This window comes from Aulonocara sp. 'chitande type north' Nkhata Bay, linkage group LG20 (genome assembly GCF_057382095.1).
Source record: "Aulonocara sp. 'chitande type north' Nkhata Bay isolate Kocher_YH1m ecotype deep benthic linkage group LG20, A_spYH_male_GT1.1, whole genome shotgun sequence".
NCBI lineage: Eukaryota > Metazoa > Chordata > Actinopteri > Cichliformes > Cichlidae > Aulonocara > Aulonocara sp. 'chitande type north' Nkhata Bay.
The window spans coordinates 32,067,339-32,088,234 of NC_141363.1; the positions used below are offsets into that span (position 1 = coordinate 32,067,339).

At 42.9% G+C, this 20,896-nt stretch overlaps 1 protein-coding gene across 2 annotated transcripts in view; it reads left to right on the forward strand.

Annotated features, from left to right (window-relative positions):
* The window catches only part of plxnd1 (plexin D1), a 73,518-nt gene that overhangs the window by 51,012 nt on the left and 1,610 nt on the right, over positions 1-20,896 (forward strand). For both annotated transcript variants that reach the window (XM_086276688.1, XM_086276687.1), the window contains exons 19-35: positions 1,146-1,295; positions 3,780-3,894; positions 4,531-4,638; positions 6,206-6,318; positions 7,837-7,941; positions 8,987-9,117; positions 10,371-10,569; positions 10,670-10,816; positions 10,921-11,077; positions 11,434-11,537; positions 14,865-14,928; positions 16,193-16,227; positions 16,861-16,965; positions 17,130-17,293; positions 17,386-17,533; positions 20,112-20,252; positions 20,375-20,449. In XM_086276688.1, coding sequence (XP_086132814.1) covers positions 1,146-1,295; positions 3,780-3,894; positions 4,531-4,638; positions 6,206-6,318; positions 7,837-7,941; positions 8,987-9,117; positions 10,371-10,569; positions 10,670-10,816; positions 10,921-11,077; positions 11,434-11,537; positions 14,865-14,928; positions 16,193-16,227; positions 16,861-16,965; positions 17,130-17,293; positions 17,386-17,533; positions 20,112-20,252; positions 20,375-20,449 — 2,061 coding nt within the window. The remainder of the gene's footprint in view (positions 1-1,145; positions 1,296-3,779; positions 3,895-4,530; positions 4,639-6,205; positions 6,319-7,836; positions 7,942-8,986; positions 9,118-10,370; positions 10,570-10,669; positions 10,817-10,920; positions 11,078-11,433; positions 11,538-14,864; positions 14,929-16,192; positions 16,228-16,860; positions 16,966-17,129; positions 17,294-17,385; positions 17,534-20,111; positions 20,253-20,374; positions 20,450-20,896) is intronic.

A 20,896-nucleotide genomic window follows, 5' to 3' on the forward strand; every position in this document is an offset into this window, starting at 1 on the left:
GAACCTGCAGAAGAGACCCGGCCTGGGTCGAACCTGAAGTAAAAATGCTAACCGCTTAACCACCGTGACCCTTGAACAGACAACTAGATTTTATGTTATACATGTTAAAAAGGGTACTTTAGTCTAAGAGTTTCAGATATTTTGACGATATGTGAGAGACTCTACTAAATAATGGGAATAATTAGGGACAGGTCAGATTGAGCAGGAATGTTGAGATGGAGGAGTAATAGTGGGTAAACTGAACAAAGAATGTTGAAAAAAGACCTCAGAGGAGGTTCATGGATGTACTGTAGGGCAACATGCAGGGGATTGCTGTGCAAGAGGAAGATGATCCACTATGGTGACTTTTAAAGACACCAGCCAAAACAAGAAGAAGAAGAAGTAATGAAGATTAACATGTAATTAGCATTGTGCAAGTGATCTGAGCCTTAGGTCCTAACACGGGACAAGCTTCAAAATCAAGAAATTACCATATTGGAAGTGAAGGACATCTTTCATTTCTGTCATGCCTGATAAAAATCTTTCAAACTCAGTGCCCACCATCTGTAAAGTGAGTTCTCCTGATCCCTACTATAAATTTTTAAGCATTTAAAAATCCTTCACTAGATCCTCGGAAGATATTGTGCTGCTTTTTAAATAAGCTAAGTGCTACACCTCCTGAGTCAGTGAAATCACACTTCATGTGTAAAATCAGACGAGCGTCTATTTAAGCAGTGAAATTCCGGGCTTTAATGGAAGCAGCAGAGTTAGACTGATTGGAAAACATTGTCCATGCATCTTATTTCAAAAGGCTTCTGTAAAGGCCCTGAGAATGTTATTCTGGGCTCAGACAGGGATGACCGTGATCGGGTTTGTTTGTAGAAACTTTTCTGGCCATGTGAGAGGGGGAGTGGGAATGTTTTGTGCTTCGAGCTGAACTCTAGCCCAAACTGGATGAGTTTCCCGCTGCCTTTCTCTGCATGACAGCTGCATGACAGGCCTGCCACGGCTCGGTTTCTGTGCGTGCACACTAGAATGCCTATGTGTCTGCACGTATGTGTGGGGTAAATCTCTTCGTGAATGTTATCTGCGCTTGTTCGAAGTAGGCCCCTCTGCTATCTTACTCCTGACCGGCTGACGGCTGTTTTTATTCGTTTCTGGCACAGAAAGTACCAAGCGATCTGGAGCTGATGCCGGAGGAATACTCAGTGATGATTGGCTCCTATCCCTGCAACATCACTTTTCACAATGACCAGCTGTTCCACTGCACTATCAATGGACTATCCAGCTCCAGCGAAAGGGAGCTTCCTGTCTTTGTAAGTATTAAACCTTGTAAAACACTATAACATGCAAATATACAATTCAGACTTGTGCTGAAAATATTGCTGCCTGGACCTCGATAATTTTAGAGTTTCAACCAAATATTACACGGTATTCAAGCCAAGCATTTAGTCAGAATCTGTACCACCTGTGATGCACACTGAAACGGATTTTATCTGCAAAAATCTGAATGCGTGCTCTGCAAGTCATTTGTGAGTGTGCCGCTCTACATGCATTATAAATGGGTTGTAGTCGCTCCTCATTCCATCATGAAATAGTAGTCAGTTGGGGGTGGTTAGTCGTCATTCTGTGCCACAACAAATAGTTATGTGTTTGCCAACTGTTGTTCATGTCTTTAATCTTTTATCAGTTCTTCTATCATATATTGCACAGACTGCTCACACTGATCCCAAAAACTTCTGAGTCAGCGATGATCTCACTCTTCACTTGTGTCTTTGTTTTTTGTTTCCTGGTTCTTTCATTCTCCATTAAATGCCCTAATCAAGACATGGCTAAGCCCTGAGCAGTCCTGATAAAACCAGACCCTCTTTTTCCTACCCATCTCTCTTCCCCATCTGTAGATATCCGTTCTGGTCTGTTTCGATAGGGCTCTATTAAGGGGGAAAGCATTCATCTATATTTAAATATGAGCCAAACTGCGAGTGGTTTGCTGAAATAGCTCAGAAAACATATGTTAGTCGTTCTCTGCCACGGTTGAGGTGAACTGTAAGAAGCGTTTCCCCACTTTGACACAAAAATAGAAGTAAAGCCTCTCCTTCCTTCTCTGTCTGTCTCTCCTTGTGTACCTGTGGCTTGCTCAAGCAAACCTCCACCCCCATCTGTCTCTCAGGATGTCTCAGAATAAACACTGGCAATTAGCAAACACATAAAGTCAGGGCAAGGGTCAGATAAGATGTCATAACACAAATGGGTGGGCTGTCTGCTTCCTGCACACGAGCACTGAGGATGATTTGCAAGCGCATTTGACAGGGGCATAAATACAGAGTGCAAGTACATTTTCCTTTGTGCTGGCACATTTGAATAAATGCATACATGTTGGGGTGACGCATAGCTCGTGGCCATTTGTGTTACTTCACTTACTTTTGGTGGAAGATCTATTTTTGCACGCCTGTGTTGTGCTTGGCTCTGAAGTGCTGCAGAAGTGGATGTGGGGAAGCAGTGTTTTTGTACCCCAAGCAAAACAGGAACATGGAACAATGGCATTTTCCCCTCCATTACACCAGGCCTGGCTGTTGCAACCTCTGGAAGAAGGCCTCCTCTGGCTGGTCTGAGTAAATAAATGTCTGGAACAGAAAGAGCAAGAGGGAATGTGAAAATGAGGGAGCCCGGTGAGCCAGCTTCCCCCCGTTAGAGTAAGACCACTGTAAGAAGGATTTGGTCTGAGGATTGGAGGCTTTTTTATCTCCGTCTCTTTTCATTAAATATGTTCAGATTGGGGAAGGAGCGGGAATGATGTGAGCAGGGACCAGAGAGACCCTGCTGACTAATCAGAAGGCAGAAGTGAAAGTTCTTTTCTTGTCACATCTGGGTTAGACTGAACTGGGTGACTCGTTGCAGCGAGAGACCATTTTTCAAAATCTACAGTGTGTAATTTTTTTTTTCTGCATATGTGCACCTGTGCCTATGGAGAAAAAAATGATGTGCTTGTGCATGTTTGCAGCAACTTGTGTTCTCATTAAGAACTGCTTCTGTTGCACTCTACTCACTCTGTGTTACAAAGAAAAGTTTTAATGCATCTACTGCTCATTACTGTGTGTTCTGCAAACTTCTGCCTTCAACTTTTTCTTTTTGCCTTTTTGGATATTACCTTACTGGGTTACAATGTAGTGCAGGAAAAGGGACAACAATTTGACTCCAGCCATTCATTTCCTAGCCAACTATCCAGGAAGTGGGGTTTAATTCTCGCCACTCTTCCTTCATCAGTGCAAACCATTTTAAACAATCCCTTTATTTTATCTCATTTGGGCTGCTATAATTATCTTTACACATCATTTGCTCATATTCCCACTACTCTAAGTGCATCTGCTAGGATTTCAACATGCTTGCACAGCTTTAGAGTTGGCTTTTTGCAACATCTAACTCAAAAGATCTGACAGCTGGGGCATTTTTATCAAATTTCTGGACTAGTGAGATGGAGATGGGATCATTTAAGCGTTATATTAAAATGCACATATTGTCAGATAATTATAGAATAGGTAGCTTGTTTTTTGGGGAGTATATTTTTATTTGCAGTGATTAAGAGCTGAAAGTTTTTTATTTTGAATTTAATGTTTTATATCGTTAAATAAGCTTCTAAGAACACAAAAGTAAATGTTGGGCTTGAGGCGATATAGTTGACAGTCACGCTGTTAGAAAAATCCATAGAAGGAGAAGGGAAAACTTAAAACAGAACAATGGAGGAGGCCGATTTTTGAAGGAGCTTGACCCAGTTTCATTTGTCATTTCCTTTTTCTTTTTAGGTGCAAGTGGGGAACTTTCGACGCAAAGTTGCCACAGTGCAGCTCGGCGGCAGCGAGATGGCCATCGTGGTATCCATTGTGGTGTGCTGTGTGCTGCTGCTGCTGTGCACTGTGGGTAAGTTGTGTACACATACTTACCAGAACGTGATGGATGTATGCCTGTTATAGCAATGCGTGCTCCAGATGGGAAATAGATAAAAGGAATTCGGGGGTCATAGATTCCCGCGCCTCCCTTCATTCCTCTTCAGTATCCATTGCACAAAGACCACAGTGTTCCTCTTACCGTTTACTCCATCTGTGTGCTTATGTGTGTGTATACACTGTAATCTTTGAGTGTGTCTCTGGGGCAGGTGTATGGGTGAAAATTGGTGTTAGTGTGGATTTTCACACAGTGTCCCGGTATGAATCTGTTCTCAGATATTAAAAAAAAAACAAAAAAAAAAAGCCAACCTCCTTTCTTTTCTTGCCAGACTTTGTGGGTGTGACATAAATGTTGAAATATTAGTGCGTAAATCATTTTAACGTCCCGTGTTCTCACTGTGAAAAACATTGGCACAAAGTCTTTTCCACGAGCTCATAAAAGCTAAAAAACACGAAAATAATTTCATCCATTCGAAAATCTCTCAGTCCCATTTTGACCCTGTTATTATTTCCAGGAAGTTGACAGTGTGTGATAACAGCAGTTGTTTTGTAAATTAGTTGCATTGTATTTTTCTCACTCTTTTGTGTTTTGTTTTGTTTTTTTTCTCAGCTCTGGTAGTGTACTGCACAAAGAGCCGAAGGGCAGAACGCTACTGGCAGAAAACGCTACTCCAAATGGAGGAGATGGAGTCCCAGATCAGAGAGGAGATCCGTAAAGGTGTGTTTATAAGAACATCACACACACACACATGAGCACACCAGTACAAACTTTGTTATCAAAGTCACTTTTGATAGCGATTTTGAAAAAAAAATAAGTTTGCATGAAGACAGAAATGTTGACCACACTTGTTTGTGTATATCTGTGTTTGTGTGCGCGTGCGAGCAGAAAAGTATATTTGTTTTTGAGGTTTTCTAGTCTGAAGTGCGAGAAAGAAACAACAGTGGACAGATCTGTGCCTAGTAAGCGTGACTCATAAAACATAGTCTCTGCCAAATGATCAGTCACAGACAGACACACTGAGTGACCACATCGCCTCTGCTCCCTCTGCCCTATAGGAACGAGACCTTTGAGTTTGTGTTTGGTTTTGTGTCTGTGTGTGTGCGTGTCTAGGGCATTAGACCAAAGCAGTATGAAGGCCACTCCACATCTGAGCACCCAGATTTATTGTGTGGAGATAGGGGGGACGGATAGAGAAAGAAAAATGGAGGGAGGAAGCGATAGGAGCGGGAGTGAGGGCCGCAAGCTTGAGGAGAAGCAGAAGCGTGGGAGGGAGAGGAGGAGAGGAGAGGTTATTTTGTCAGAGGACACAGATAAATTTGTGGCAGAGTTCAGGGTGAGTGTGAACAAAGCACTGGATACTTTTGCTGAGAAGATGTGATAAAAGCAGGCGAAAGGGGGAGAGGGTTAAAGAAGATGGGTAATTGACATATTCCAGGTTACACAAATGGGAGTGTCATGATATTTGTCTGAAGAGTGAGGCAGAGGGGAGGTTTGGTATTCAGGCCTGCTGCTTATAATCTGGAGCTGACAGTGTGAACTGATTCAGACGATGCTTTAGCGAGCAGGAGGATAAATAACCTGGCGGTGTAATGAAATATGTTTGAAATCCCTCTGGTCTAGTATTCTCTTCTTTCTGCACAAACACAGTCTGAAGAAACAGCCATTGTAACCCAAATACGTCTCTCATCCTGCAACAGGATGCACTTTTCTATAAAGAGATCTCTGGCGTGTCATTACATGTGAACATTATCCTCTGCTGGTACATGCTAGCCAATAAAGTGGCTACAACATTGCCATGCAGATTCGAGTCAGCATCTGGACACGCTGATGCTGTTACTGCATGTAAACCTCGATCTGTACACATGTTTTGGATAAAAGCCTCAGACTGGATTTGGCTGCTCTGATTGTTGTTTGGTAAATATTTGCCTGCGTGTCGTGACGGGCTGCACAGTTTGGCAGGGAGAAAGGATGAGAGGGGAAAAAGATCAGAGGATTAGGATTTGGTATTTAACCAGAAGATGATACTAGATGGAGGAAATTAAATGATATAATTCTGTGTTTGATTTAAAATAGCTTCCTGTGAAATCAACCAGTCTTCCAGCAGGATGGGAAAATTGATGGTTACTGGATTAGTCTGAAAACAGATTTCTTGCTTACTTTACTTAGCAACAAATGAAGCTCGAGGAGCCAGAAACAGGAAGAAACCACGGTGTACAAACAGTACCCATGATTCAATCTCATTTGTTTTGTTTTGGGGGGATTTTTTTCTTTTTTGCGCCTTCAGGCTTTGCAGAACTCCAGACCGACATGACAGACCTGACCAAGGAACTGAATCGCAGCCAGGGCATCCCCTTTTTGGAGTACAAACAGTTTGTCACACGCACCTTCTTCCCCAAGGTGAGAAACCCTATTTATTCCCTGTTATCTGATTTCGACTGGCACATTGACAATACCATTTTTCTCACTGGGGTTTTAATATTTCTGCCCTGCATGTCCCATTTCCCATTTGTCATTGCTTGTAATATGCAGGGTAAAAATTCACCTTGGAACTTTTAAACATAGAGCAGAAATCCAGTGAGGTGTAGCTCAGTCTGGCACCCTGCAGGACAGTTAATATGTTCTCTATAGGTAAGCATTTTTCTGATGTGCGATCCACCCCGAAGTGGGTCTATCTGTGGGTGGGTGTTTTTCCACCAGTGCAGACGGGCACAGCTCAGCAGGCTTTGTCTTCCAACCACAGGCATGGACTTTCAAGGAGACAGAACAATGGCGGGCACTGTGACATGGAAACTTTCTCCCCGATCTCTCAAAAGACACATCGTTTTCTTTTTTTCTCCACTCACACACCCACGCTGTTTTGCAAGTACAAATGATCTTGCGCAATGACAGCCATGTCGGTTTCAGTGGACAGTGGACGCTGTTTTGTGGTTTTTGGTTTTTTTTTGGTTTTTGTTTTTTTTATTGGGAAGGAAAAGAGAGGAGGAGAGTGTTGAAAAGCTACATGTAGGGAAACATAAATTCCAGTGTTGCTACTGCAGTATCGTTTCTCCCACAGACTGTATAAAAAAGCTGGCCATAGCCTCCAGGTCTGAAAAGTGAAGCCGATGCAAAGACTCATAAAGCTGGATTTTTTTGTATATACCAGCAGATGTATGGTTGCAAAAAGAGGCCAGATTGTGCAGTAGGTTTTTTTTAATGACCTACTTCTCCCTTGATTTATAATCAGTCGCTAGTTTCAAGGCAACTCAGCATAATGTTAATTCCGTAAATTATGGTGACATTTCAGGAAAAAAAAAGCAGATACAAGTTTCTACCATACGGGTGTGCATCCTCAGTCAGACTCAACCCTTTGCGTCACATCCGGCTTTGAATAAACGAGATGGCCACAACCAAAATCTGAAGCTCAGGGCTGTCGCTGTGGAGGTCAGCAAACCAGTCTGTGACATTAGCTTGATTAGGTCCATGTATCATAGTCTGGGTTCTGTCATATTTGTCTGCTAAGACAGCAAATGAGCCTTTGTGCTCTTGTTTTTCCATGAGAGCTTCTGGTTGTCTGAGATTACACACGCGCACACACACGAAACAGTGTTAGACGCAGACTTAGACACAGTTAGAGTGCCAGCCAGACGTGGCTGTCCTGAAATGACAGACTGTGTTGAAAGGCTGCCTCTTAGCTCTCGGCCACTTTGTCTCCAAAGCCATTAAGGATCATGACGTTTTGTGTCACGGTGTCATGTTTCCTTTTCATGGTCATTCGGGACCTTTTCAAGAATTTCTGTCCCTTGCCTCCAGATTTCAAAACTTACTGCCAGCGCATAAAAGCCAGTTCTTTTTGTTTCCCCTGTTTATCTTCCGGTGTTTATGACTACAGCAGACTTTTTATGACAGTTTTCTGTGTGTGATTGTGTGTTTCAGATGTGCTCAGATTACGAGAAAAGTCTGGTCCAACCTGTCTACGAGAATGATGCTCTGGGGCCTCGAGCTTTACCAGAGACCCACCCGCTGCTGCAGGATTGGCAGGTGAGGGGTTAAGCCATTAGGTTGTTAGGTTAGGCTTTCTCCTGCCAAAGTGCTTTTTCACTTTCTTGTTTTTCAACTGGGTCACGCTGAAGCTTATTAAGGTTTCGTGGTAAGGTTGTTGTGCGTATTGTGATTTTTCTTTCCCTTCCTTCCTGTGGTTGCGAAGTTTGTGTCTGGATTATGCCACTGTACTGTCTGTGTGAACCCGCATTATGTATGCATGTCATTCAGGTGTTTCAAAGGACACAAATGTTAGCTTGTTAATGAACGCGCTTCCCGCTAAGTTGATAGCAGGCTGTAGACACACTTCCTACAGGCACTTGGACAAATTCACAGTATGCTTTATAATGAAATAGATCTCTAGTGGGTGGTGTGTGTGTGTAGGTGTGTGTGTGTGTGTAAGGATGGACGAGAGCAAGACTTATAAAGAGAGTAAAAGAGGGGGGCGTGCATTTTCACACACCTTTGTGAGAATGTGTGGTGAAAGTGAAAGCACATGCATGCGCACATTACAACGAGAGAAAGTAAAGACTGCAGTGCTAGTTTTGGGTCGGCAGCCGGGGGAGCCTGTCTAACAGTGATGAAGTGCCTTGGATCCACATTGTCTTCCCAGGAAGTGTTTTCCAGGTCACAGCAAATAAATCTCATAGGCGGGCATTTATCTTAATGGACACCCCTGTTCTCCTTCTGTCAGGCTGCAAACCACACCATATGGCTGCAGTCCAGAGGGAAGACTTCATCACACGGCTGCTTTAGACGCACTCATAGATAGGCCATACTCATTAAGTCGACTCGGCACGTTTAGAGACTATCACACGCAGTAAGAGACTGGAGCAGGACGTGCAGATAGTGTGGAGGAAACCAGAGTGGGAGGTGCCTGAAGGTACACGGGGAGGAGATGTGATAGAAAGATGAAGTGTTCGGTGGATGGGTCACTCAAGATGAGAGGAGGTGAAGTAGATTAGGGGGGACGCAGCAGGTGTGTAATCCAGTTAAGGTGAAGTCATGTAGAGACATAACTGTTTAATCTCCCCTCTGTCATCAGGCCACCAACACAACAAGGCCTAACATAGAAGAGGGCATCACTCTGTTCTCCACTCTCCTCAACAACAAACACTTCCTGATCACGTTCGTCCATGCCCTGGAGCAGCAGAAAGACTTTGCTGTGCGGGACAGGTAACTGCTTCTCTTACAGCTACATTCATTTGTACTACACACAGAAAAACTGCTGTCAAGTAGACGGGTAGGAAACATTTTTTTCTCAGAGAGCCATACTGAATAAGATAAAGTGAAAGACCACACCGCAAACAACTGAAGTGAAGAATGGTGAACAAGGCTGATTAATAAGCAGGTTCCATGTATGAGTGCGCTGCACAGACACAGATACAACTTAATAAGTGGAAAGTAGCATAAAAATTAAATACTTTTATCCTGACACATCATTTTTAGCCACGTAGTATTCCACGTTATGCCTCCTAAAAGGGACAACACCACAAATAGTAGATAGTAGATACCAGAAAATAACAGTCTCTAATGATGCTTAAGTTATAACAGCCTAATAATTACATACTAAGACCAAAATGTTTTTTGTGCCAGACTTTACATATGCTCGTCTTTCTTGTGTAAACATGGGCATTTTAAAATAGTAGTGTATTGAGATTGACTCATTTCTGCAGCCAGCCTTAAGTGGCCATTGAACTCTAGTTTTTGGCACTTTGTATTGGCTTCATTACGCTGGTGTTGTGCCTGCAATGAGCTTATATTAAAGTTTAATCCATTTAATAGATCAAAGTTTCAGTCCTTCCTTTTTTCCATCCATCCGTTTTCTTAACTTATTAAATAAGTTCTGACTTACCAATTTAACATTCAGTGTAAAATCAGTCTTAACATTAAAACTGAAGCTGTGGTCTAAAAACAAATGTATAGTGAGTTTTTCACAGGACACAAGACCATGGTTAAGGCTGTAGGTTTTTCTCTCTATCTGTTGCATATAGCTTGTGGAAAACCTTTTGCTCCAGCTTTGTAAATATACGGACATATATCAGTGTTACTTGTTTTGTTTTTTCCTGATGTCCTAAAACTGGGCTGTCATTGTGAATCAGAGAGAAATTCCAGCGGCAAGACCACATCCTTTTCCCAGCACAACATCAGCACTTACTGAGTGATGTAGCCTCTTTGTGATGGATTAGAGGGGCTTTGTTAGGGAAATCCCCTGCACCCCTGGTACTGACTCAGACACTCCCTGCATTAGATCAAACCTTTATTTGGCTCTGCTGTCACAGGTGCTGAAGGGAGGACCAAATATTGTTGTTCTTCTTTTAATGTAGCTATTTTTAAATCTCCACTGACCGCACACTGACAGGGCATGTTTGCCAGAGTCTGTTTTTGCTCATCTGTCTCAGCCGCTAATCTGTTTTCTCACCCTTCAGATGCAGTCTGGCGTCCTTGCTCACCATCGCCCTCCATGGCAAGCTGGAGTACTACACCAGTATCATGAAAGATCTGCTGGTGGACCTGATTGATGCGTCGGCTTCCAAAAACCCCAAACTAATGCTTCGCCGGACTGAGTCCGTAGTGGAGAAAATGCTAACCAACTGGATGTCCATCTGCATGTATAGCTACCTCAAGGTGAGGATGGGAAAGAAGCATGCTCAGCAGAGTAATTAATGACTCACACAAGTTTGATTAAAAGGAATTACCGCAGCTTTGATTTTCGCAAATTCTTTAGGAAACAGTGGGTGAGCCTTTTTTCCTGCTGCTGTGTGCAATCAAGCAGCAGATCAACAAGGGCTCAATTGACGCCATCACAGGAAAAGCCCGCTACACCCTCAATGAGGAGTGGCTGCTACGTGAGAATATTGAGGCCAAGCCACAGGTCTGACATCTCATTTAATTAGGCCATGCTGACAATGTCATGCTGACGATCCAAACTCATATTTTTACAAATCGTCCCATGCTTTTGTTTTTGTTTTTTTGCAGAACATCAACGTGTCCTTCCAGGGCTGTGGCATGGACTCCCTATCTGTCAGGGTCATGAACACAGACACGATCTGCCAAGTTAAGGAAAAAATCATTGAAGCCTTTTATAAAAACCTCCCATTCTCCCAGTGGCCTCGGGCCGAGGATGTCGACCTGGGTAAGAGCACATTTTCTCTGATTATTTTCATCCTCTCCCCTACCCAGCCCTCCAAGATATAGTAATCTCCTTTGCAAAAGGTCAATTCCTCTCATGAAGCTCAACTAACCTGAGGCTGCAATGTAATAAATGACAGAATGCATTGAGGAGAGTGTACAGTCATAATCACAAAGAGTTATTGCTTTCAAAAGCTGTGGACCCTGCAGTGCTGATTTGATTAATGGCCCGAGAATATTTCCACAGGTCGTGACACAGAGAGTTAGAGCACGGCTGCGGTCCGTCTTGCATATTCTTTTCCAAATTTAGAAGGAAATTGTCTAACGCTGCTGCTGTCTCTCCTTTTTTCTTTCCTCCAGAGTGGTTTGACTCAGGCAGCAACAGTAAGCTTTTGCAGGATCTAGACAACTCCTCAGTGATGGAGGACGGCCGAAAGAAACTCAACACAGTCTTCCATTACCAGGTGTGTGCTTGTGAGAGACCATTGTGGTGGGTGTTGCCTTGGTGAATTTGTATATCCTGCATGTTGCAACATCAACAGCAGGGATGCTGAGAGTGTGAACTGGAGCATGCGGTGCTTTTCATTATGCCTGCCTGTGCTTTCTTGCGTCCTCGTTCCTTCCCTTGACCCGGAAATCATTCCTCCTCCATCATATATCTCTTAAATGCACTTCAAGGAAAGAGTAGGCTTCTGGAAGTATGACAAGTATTGCCACACCTCCACATCTGGTGCCCGAATTGATGTCTGTTAGACTGATGCTGCAGAATCAAGGATTTATCATTTGGCAGGATCGGCTCCGTCTTACCTTGCATCTCTCTCTCCGTCATCCTAACTGGGAGACAAATCAGCATACTGAAAAGCATCCCGTGTAAAAGGTGTCACTGGCTGTCACCGGGTGGGGAGATGTTTCTGTGGCGGGTTTTTTTTCTCGTTTTTTGTAGGTGTTTCTGTTTGTGCTGGAGTTCGCTGCTGCACCATGTTTCTCTTTGTGACTGCACAAATCGTTTACTGCGGCATTAGCACACCGTTGATGGCTCAATTCAGTATACGATATCTGTAACAGTATAATTTATTTCAAATTAGAAGTTGTTAACTAACAGTGCGTGATTTTTACAACATTTCGAGGGCCGGGTTATGCTTAAAAGTGTTTTTATTATTTAACCACGTCAGAAGAGACAAGTGTTTTAGGTTCCTCTGAAAGTTCAAACTTAAATGTCATTCAGCGAAGCCTGATGCTGCTGCGCTCTAATTGTTTGAATTATGGAGTCCTCGTGAGTCACTGCATTAAGTGGGTTTAAACGCTGGCTCGTGTTGATTTCACACACAGATCTAACAAATACAGTAACCTCCCATGCTCTCCTCTTTGCGATTTCAACATAGGATCAACCTTATTGAAGTTAACCAAAACTAAACTAAAAGCTGAAAATAAACGTGAAGTAAAATTTTCATAAAAACTAGACATTTGAAAAAAATATCAAACTAGCTGAAACTGTTTTGTGAACTTTAGCTTTAACTAAATTGAAATAAAAAAAATAATAGAAGAAATAGTTTTAGTATTTGTTAGTTTTGTCAAAAGTTTTTACAATTTGCCGGATGAGGCTTTGATTGATGTGCTTATAGAAATTCTGGGTGTCTACAAGACGACGAGTTAACTGCTTTAAAGGAGTTTTTTTCTGTTTTTATCATAATGTCTGTACTGATTTTCCTAATTATGCCTCTGATGTGTGTCCTTCATTCAATAATAATTAAAAAAGACTACAATTAACACTCAAACTAATAAAAACTTAAGTGAAGCATTTTCAAACAAATATAAAACTGAAACAAGAAAATCAACTCTACAAACTAAACTGAGTTAAATACATAAACTCAAAAAATACAAAACTACAATAACTTGGCATAATACTCTAATGGAGCAGGCCTACCTAAAAACCTTTTCCTCGACACATCCATCTAGTAAATGCTTAGTAAAAGCTTTTAAGCTGTTTTAGTTTTAAATCATTTAAAACTTTAAATTGAAAAACAAGAGTTGCTGGTTTCAGCTCTAGAGTCATAATTTAGGGTAAATGGATTGGAGTTGAAGGCAGCACGGTGATGTGGTGGGTTTGAATGCACCATCTGTGTGGCGTTAACGTGTTCTCCTGAGTCCCGGTTGGCTCTCTCCAGGTACTCCGGCTTCCTCCCACAGTCCAAAGACATGCAGTTAGTAAGGTCAGGTTAATTGGTGATTGATCATTCTAAATTGGTTGTAGGTGTAGCGTGAATGGTTGCCTGTCTCTATGTGTAGGCCCTGTGACAGACTGGCGACCTGTCCAGGGTGGGAAAGGCTCCAGCCTGTCGTAACCTTCAGCTGGATAAGTGGAAGAAGATAGATCGGTTGGAGTTTCTTCCAACTCCTATTTCCTACACAGGCGTGGACAATTCATTTTCCCAAGGATCCACATTAGAAACTCGTTGTTGTTGAGGGCCAAACCAATAAGCTTATATAAAGTAAAATTAATAATGAGCAGAAATGAGTTCATCTTACTGTTGCAGCCCTCCACAACAGTCCCAGTTTCTCATGTGGGCCCTTCGGAGAACTAATTGCCCACCCCTGCCCTAGTGTTAAACTGCAATTTAAGAAACTTTTCTTCTTCCACAGATAAAGGTGAAAAGACCTGCTGCATAAATCATTTTAAACTGGAGGTCAACCATTCAAACTGAAATAACAATAATAAAGCACATGTTTGATTTAATGGGGACTTAAATGGCTTATGTTGTAGTAAAAGTTTGAATCTATTATCTGGATTTGACGCCTGGCAGAGTGCTATGTAAATGATTGCTGTGAAAGTTATTGAAAAAGTTGTGTGCCACTTTTTAAATTGCAAATTATTTTTTTTCAAAAGTTAGTAAACTGTTATCGAAAACATCTCAGATACACAAAAAAAGTCTCTTTGCTCACTCTGGCACATTTGCACCAGTGTTTATTCATGTGCATTATTAATGTCCTTGTTAAATAAACCAGTAAAAGTAATGACAGGCATTGCGTGAGTAACTGATAATGTATACTGTGTACTAATACACTAATATGTATACAGTTTCTCATTTACTGCTTTACTATAGGACAGGAAATTAAATAGAAGTTTGTTTTGTACAGCATTATTAAAATGTACTTATTTCATTTTCATTTATTAAAGGACACAAACATTTTTAATTACAGTGTTTGCAGAGAATTAGCCAATCGTTGCTTTTCATATAAGAATTTAATAAGTGCTAAAGGGAAGAATCTTGCATCCTGTCAGCAATGCTGCCTTTATAAAAAAATAAAAAATAAGAAAAAAGTAAAATGTCATGCACTTTTCTCCCATTAACAATGTCTTGCCGTGTGTATGTTTGCTTATGTCCATGTCCATTTGTGCATAAGTAAACAAAAGTTCGGTGACTCTCGCCCTTTGACCTGTTACCTGTACTTGTTAAGTGCTCTGTTTAGTCTTAGCTGAGCCATGGGGACAGAGCTGTGAAAGCAGTGAGCTTCAGCATGTACTAACAGTCTGGGTTCATCGGCGAGGCTGTTCAATCCATTTCACCGTGGGCTGACTTTAATGAGCCCTGCCAGGCTCCCGCAAACTCGCCACCTCTCGAGATGCACGCGAGACCAACACACACGCACATGCAAAGCCCTCAGCGGGACACTCCCTCGAGGGCGTGCTTAATGACGCTGTTCTGGTGCACCCCCGCTCACCCCTGACCCCGTGCCCTTTCTCCTCTACTTTCCTCCCTCCCTCCTTCTTTTCACCTTCTCCCTCTTCACAGATCCCAGAGGGGGCATCGCTGGCCATGAGCATGCAAGACAAGAAAGAGAACACCCTGGGGAGAGGTACGCCACCTTCAAACAAACCCACTCGCTGTCTCTTTGTCACACACTCGCCCACACTTGCATAAATACAACCACCCACTCCATCAGAGAACATGCTTACAGTAGCTGATCACGAGAACATGACACACTAATGTAAACACGCGTGAAACCCCACACCTTCGTGTCCCCAAAAGCACACATCTAAACACACTTGCACCTAATAAATCATAACACATACTAATTCTACAACTTCATTCAGAGCCGCTTTTTCCACATTATAGATGTATTCCATTAGCGTGAGTCACCTTGGGGGGAAAATGTGACACAAGTTTGCCCATTGTCCAATCTCAGCCCAGAACAAAATGACTGCTATGGCTGTTGACAGATGAGTTTACATACATCCTTTAATGGCTTGTCCTTTCATTGTCTAAGGTCTACCTTACATAATCAGTACCAGACCAGAGCTTAGTTCTGCTCAGGCTGTGTCCATCAAAGCCTCTGTTCTCATTCATAATGGGCCAAAAATAGGCTTATGTGGACCAAACCTGGCTCCCGCTTCAAAGCATCAATGGGGTGTTATGAGCGTGTAGTGCTCCCTGGCTAATAGAAAACACTGTCCTGCCTGCCTGTGATCAGTGTTGAGGGTCTGGACTGAGGCCCGCTGGGCAGGAGCATCTCTAGCTATGAAGTCTGTAATGAGACCACACTTACTATGAGGGTGTTTGTGTGTGTATCCGCACAAATGCCTCTCTTTTGTCTTTGCCGGGGTGTGTACAGTAATTTACTGCATTTGTCTTTGTGCCTGTACTCGTGTTTGAACACTCTTCTACATGTGTCCTTGTACTCATATCTGTGTACACATGCTTGTGTACGAGCGTGTTTAGATCTATATATAAACAGAAAGGTTTAATGCTTTTTTCTCAGCGTTGGCCGAGCATTACCATCTCATTACACCGGCTCCAGAACCAATCACAGACTCTGTGTGTCTGTCTCCCCTAATCTCTCTCCTTTCTCTCTCCTTTCACTCGTAATCTTTCTCTTTCATTCTCTCAGACAGCTCCCGTCCTCGACTGGCCCACAGTCCACCTTAATCACTTTCTCCTTTTGCATGCACTCTATCTCTCTTGCAGCCCTGTCAATCTTCCTGGGTTTTTTTTTTTTCTTCATCCTATCTGTCAAACTCCCCTGTGTTACCGTATCCTCTTTATTCTGTCAGGTCTCCACCTTGCTGATTGCACATTGTTTCTTACTGTATGTTATTTATTTTCTGTTTCTCTCTCCTCAGTTAAAGATCTGGATACTGAGAAGTATGTACACTTGGTGAGTATCTCCTCATAGGCAATCAGAATGTTTCTGTGAGCTATGTCTAAGTTTATTACCCGAGCTTTTCCTCTGTGTGCCAGTGTTACTCAGCCCAGAGCAGGCCTGATGACAGAGAGAATGGGGGTGAATAGAGGTGAAAAGGAAAGCTGCTGAGAGGACATGACAGCACTAATGCCGCTTAAGCTCTTTTATAAACGTCAGCCAAGATATGGGCCCTTTGACTTTAGAATAATGAGTTCCTTGGATACAATTTGCCGGGTGAATAGTTAGTTTTGCAGGACAGTTCAGTAGTCATTTTTTGACACAAGTAGGTGGAATTTGACTGCTTCTTTCTTTCCGCTACCCCCATGTAGACTTGTATGAGCAAGTCCCAGACATGATGCTGTGCACGGCAACTGGAGGAAAACCATGAGAATTTCCCAAATCCCATCACTTCCCTATTTCTGTAAATTATTTAGAGCTTCAAAATACCCTTATGCGGATCATGTGTCTAATGCAAGAACCAGAAAATTCCCCTCTGGCATTTTGTACAGCAAAGACAGTGGTGCATTCATTCAGCTACTCATGTTGGGGTTCACTGCTTTGATCTATGTGCAGTTAATGTTTTTTTTACTGGTTTTTTTTTCATAGGTGCTACCTCACGATGAGCTAATGGAGAACAAGAGGTCACACAGGCAGAGTCATCGCAAGAAAGTCCTGCCTGAAATCTACCTGACACGCCTGCTGTCTACAAAGGTAACTATAGTCAAGAGACCAAAAGCCAAAACAAAACACAAGTCATCTCTCTGTTCCATATTTTATTACCTGTATTTATTTCAGAAGCCACACAGAAATTCCTTCGTCGCATGAAACCATGTGTCTGCATATGTGTGAGCCGCATTTTATCTCTTCCTCCACAGGGAACTCTTCAGAAGTTCTTGGATGACCTCTTTCAGGCCATCCTCAGCATCCCTCCAGACCGCCCTCCTCTGGCTGTTAAATACTTTTTTGACTTCCTGGAGGAACAGGCTGACAAACGGGGCATCACAGACCCAGACACCCTGCACATTTGGAAGACCAACAGGTAGGCAACTAAACGGTCCGATTAAAATCCTCTTTGGTCAGCCTCTTTGTGCAAGTGCTTTTAACAGCTTATCTCGCTCTCTGTCTGTGCAGTTTACCGCTGCGGTTCTGGGTAAACATCCTGAAGAATCCTCAGTTTGTGTTTGACATTGATAAGACAGATCACATGGACGCATGTCTATCTGTCATCGCCCAGGCCTTCATCGATGCCTGCTCCATTTCTGACCTGCAACTAGGCAAAGTGAGTCTGTCACCATCTCTCTCTGTCAACGTCTCTTTCTTGTTTTCAAAGCTGCTTTTTGCAGTTCCTGTTTCCAGCATACAAACCCATATGAATACCAGTGGAAAAGTTTAAAGCTGGAAAAAAAATCCCTACAAAACACAATTCTCAGAGAAAGTGATAAAAGTCTTCTATCTAAGTATATTTATTGACATTATTTGTGATGTTCTCTGTGTGTGTTTAAATTCATATATGGAAATAGATCCCCCCTGGGCTTCCTCTGCCTTCCTTGAAAACCTCTGATTTATCATACTGTATTTATCTGTCCATCAGCTCTATGTATCTACTGTATTTAACTAACACACACAAACCTCAGGTCCCACTGTGAACCTTCATCCCAAAGCCTTCAGACTGTCAGCCCCATCTACCTCCTTTCCTCATGTTATTTCAGCCCAGTCGGCTGATCCAAGGTCATGAGCACCAGGGATCTCTTTTTGTGCTGTGCGCCAATGTGTGTGCGCGCGTGTGTGTGCATTCGTCTATCTGTCTGTCTGTATATGTGTGCTTGCATGTCAATGTCCTCACTGCTCACAAATCCGTCTCATCCTTCAGACACCGTGACCCTGAGCACGCTCTGCTTCCTGTCTCTCTCTGACTGGCTTCCTCCCTGGAGGGAGCCGAGGACTCATCAAATAATGCTCCTCTTTCACAGAGAAACAGTCTGATTTATACACTTCAGGTCCGAGCCAAAAAGCGAGCGCATCCACAGCGCCAATATTCACATGTACTTGCGGGCAGATGTGTACCTATAGATGTAGAAACGAACACAAAACCTCCCAATATGACAGATTTTTCCATGGTGTCTCATTATTGTGTCACATCTGTCTGTGGAATCGCCAGGTTCAAGGATATGGCCACATTTTCTCCTGTAGGTTAAGGACGGTGGCCTGACACACCTCTATGCACGGTCGCCTGCTTGTGAATGTGCCTCAGGAATAGAGAGTGTAGGGTCTGGATTAGCAGGAGCCAGCAGGGGTGAGGGAGGGGTAGGAGACTAAGCATGGCTCGCTGTTTCCACAGAAACCCTCTTATCTGGCGAGATGCAGGACATAGAGGGCCATAGGGTCACAGGGGGGTTACCAGGCAGATGGGCGAGCAGCAGGAAGTGACCTTGTGGACAGGAAGAGAGAGGGTTCACTATCAGAAGGAGCAACTGTAGCCGGAGCCATCCAGTCCCTCAGCACATTAAACCACACAAACATGCAATAGGTGACACAAATAGCTCATGACACATAGAAATGCCAAGGTGTGTTGTAAGCACCTTCACTGATGCTGAAAGCTGTGGCTGTCTGTCACTTTTAACCCCGTCTTTTTCCCTGCCCTACTTTCTCCCTGTCCCGTTCTCTCTCTCACAGTAACACACACGCAACACAGACTCGCTCACAACAACAGCCACAACTGAAACCTGAACATGCCCACAGCCTTTTAGCCTCACTACTTCTCTTCCTGCTTGAATAAACACCAGTGTGAGAGCCTAAAGTGACTGTGGAGAGAGTTGTTTAGACTGGTTTGTTTCTTCCCTGGCTATAACTGTTTGAGTCTCCTTCTGTGCGCAAAGGAAACGGTTCCCTCCCTCCATTGTTTCACTTTAGACTGGTGTAGATAGGCTCATCAACAAATAACATCCAGTTTAATTAAACCGCCATTAGGGCAAAGTGGGAGAAGTGTTCATTTTATTCCAAGAGGAGGAAGCTCTTTTACTCAAATGTAGGGGAATGGAGTGAGGGGCATGATGTGAGACAATCCTTGGCCTGCCCATAAGCACTGACTGGACGAAGTGTCCTTAGAGTGTTTTATTGCAAATAAACACTGAAGCATATAAAAAAAATTTTAATCAGGTTTTAACAGAGGTTACATTTTTTGTGACTCATTCATCAATGAGAAGCATCGTAATTATGCGTAGGCCCACATCAAGATCCCAGAGTTCAGATGCTGACGGTGATGCAGTAGGGCCCAGCGGGTGGTTGATATAAAGTTTCACTTCTGTCTCCATGGATGAGGGGGAGGTGGGTTGCACAGCAGGAGGTACGAAAAGTCAGAAACACTGGATTGAAATGGTATTTAAAGCCGAGCAGCCAGAAAATGACGGGCTTGAGCAGAAACCTCATTGGCCAAGAATTGCAATATTACAACTTAAATGTAGGGAATTTGACAGCAGGGGAAAGCAGACTCGAAAAAATGGATCAGCAGGAAATAGCAGGCGTTTACCCATAAAATAATAAGGGCAGACTGTGAGTGAGCACATTGTCTTTGTTCGGCTCTTGTCAAAGCTTTATTACTGCTAGATTAGCATGAGAGCAGCACAGTTGAAAGGTGAAATGTATAATGATACAGATTTCAGAGTATATAGTAACCATAACTTTGAGTAAACGTAGTGAGACTAAGAAAGACAAATGTAGTAGTCTGGAAATCTAAAGCAGGCTAAAATGGCCACATAGCCTTAAGGTCAAAGCTGTTCCATTTTTATTTCACAACTCTGGATTTGCAAGGTGTTCTTAATGTCTGAGTACTCTGGCTAAAAGCTGCCATTTGTTTCCAGGACTCGCCTACCAACAAGCTGCTGTATGCCAAGGAGATCCCAGAGTATAAGAAGAGAGTGCAATGCTATTACCAGCAGATACAAGACATGCCACCCCTCAGCGAGCAGGAGATGAATGCTCACCTGGCTGAGGAGTCACGAGTAAGTGAAAGATTCCAAAAGTTTCTGTGTGTGAGTCATTTAGTTTCACAAAAGCCTGCAATCACAGGCCCGTTCTTATTTTTTTTTAAATGTAATCAAACATGTTGATATCGCTCCGGCAGAAATACAGAAATGAATTCAACACCAACCTGGCCTTGACAGAAATCTACAAATATGCCAAGAGATACAGAAACCAGGTAAGAGATATTCACAGTGCTTTTTCTGTGTTTGTGATCTCATATTTGGATTAGATGTTTTATTGTTGAAACAACAGCCCCTATTTGGCAGATGAAACATCTCAGTTGAGCCCACTTGCTGTATTAAGTTTCACAGATGGATATCGGAGCGTGACGCATCAGTAGGGAAGATCGCAGCCACGCTGACAGATGTCACATACTGTAGACACCTTCACAACCTGTTGCGTAATGCCTTAGTTGAAAACCTGCAGTATTTTGTTGTTTTTTTCCTGGTGTTATGTTTTAAGCGGGGAAAATACTCCGTGTGGAATATCTTCTTAGCAGCAGCCGCTATTCAGTCTGTCCAATCCTTTGTTTCCAGCCCACGGATACCTTTCACTTTAGGCAAACAGCGTGCTGTTTACCTTCTCTTTAATCACAACCCCATCTGCTTAATGACTGTTAAGG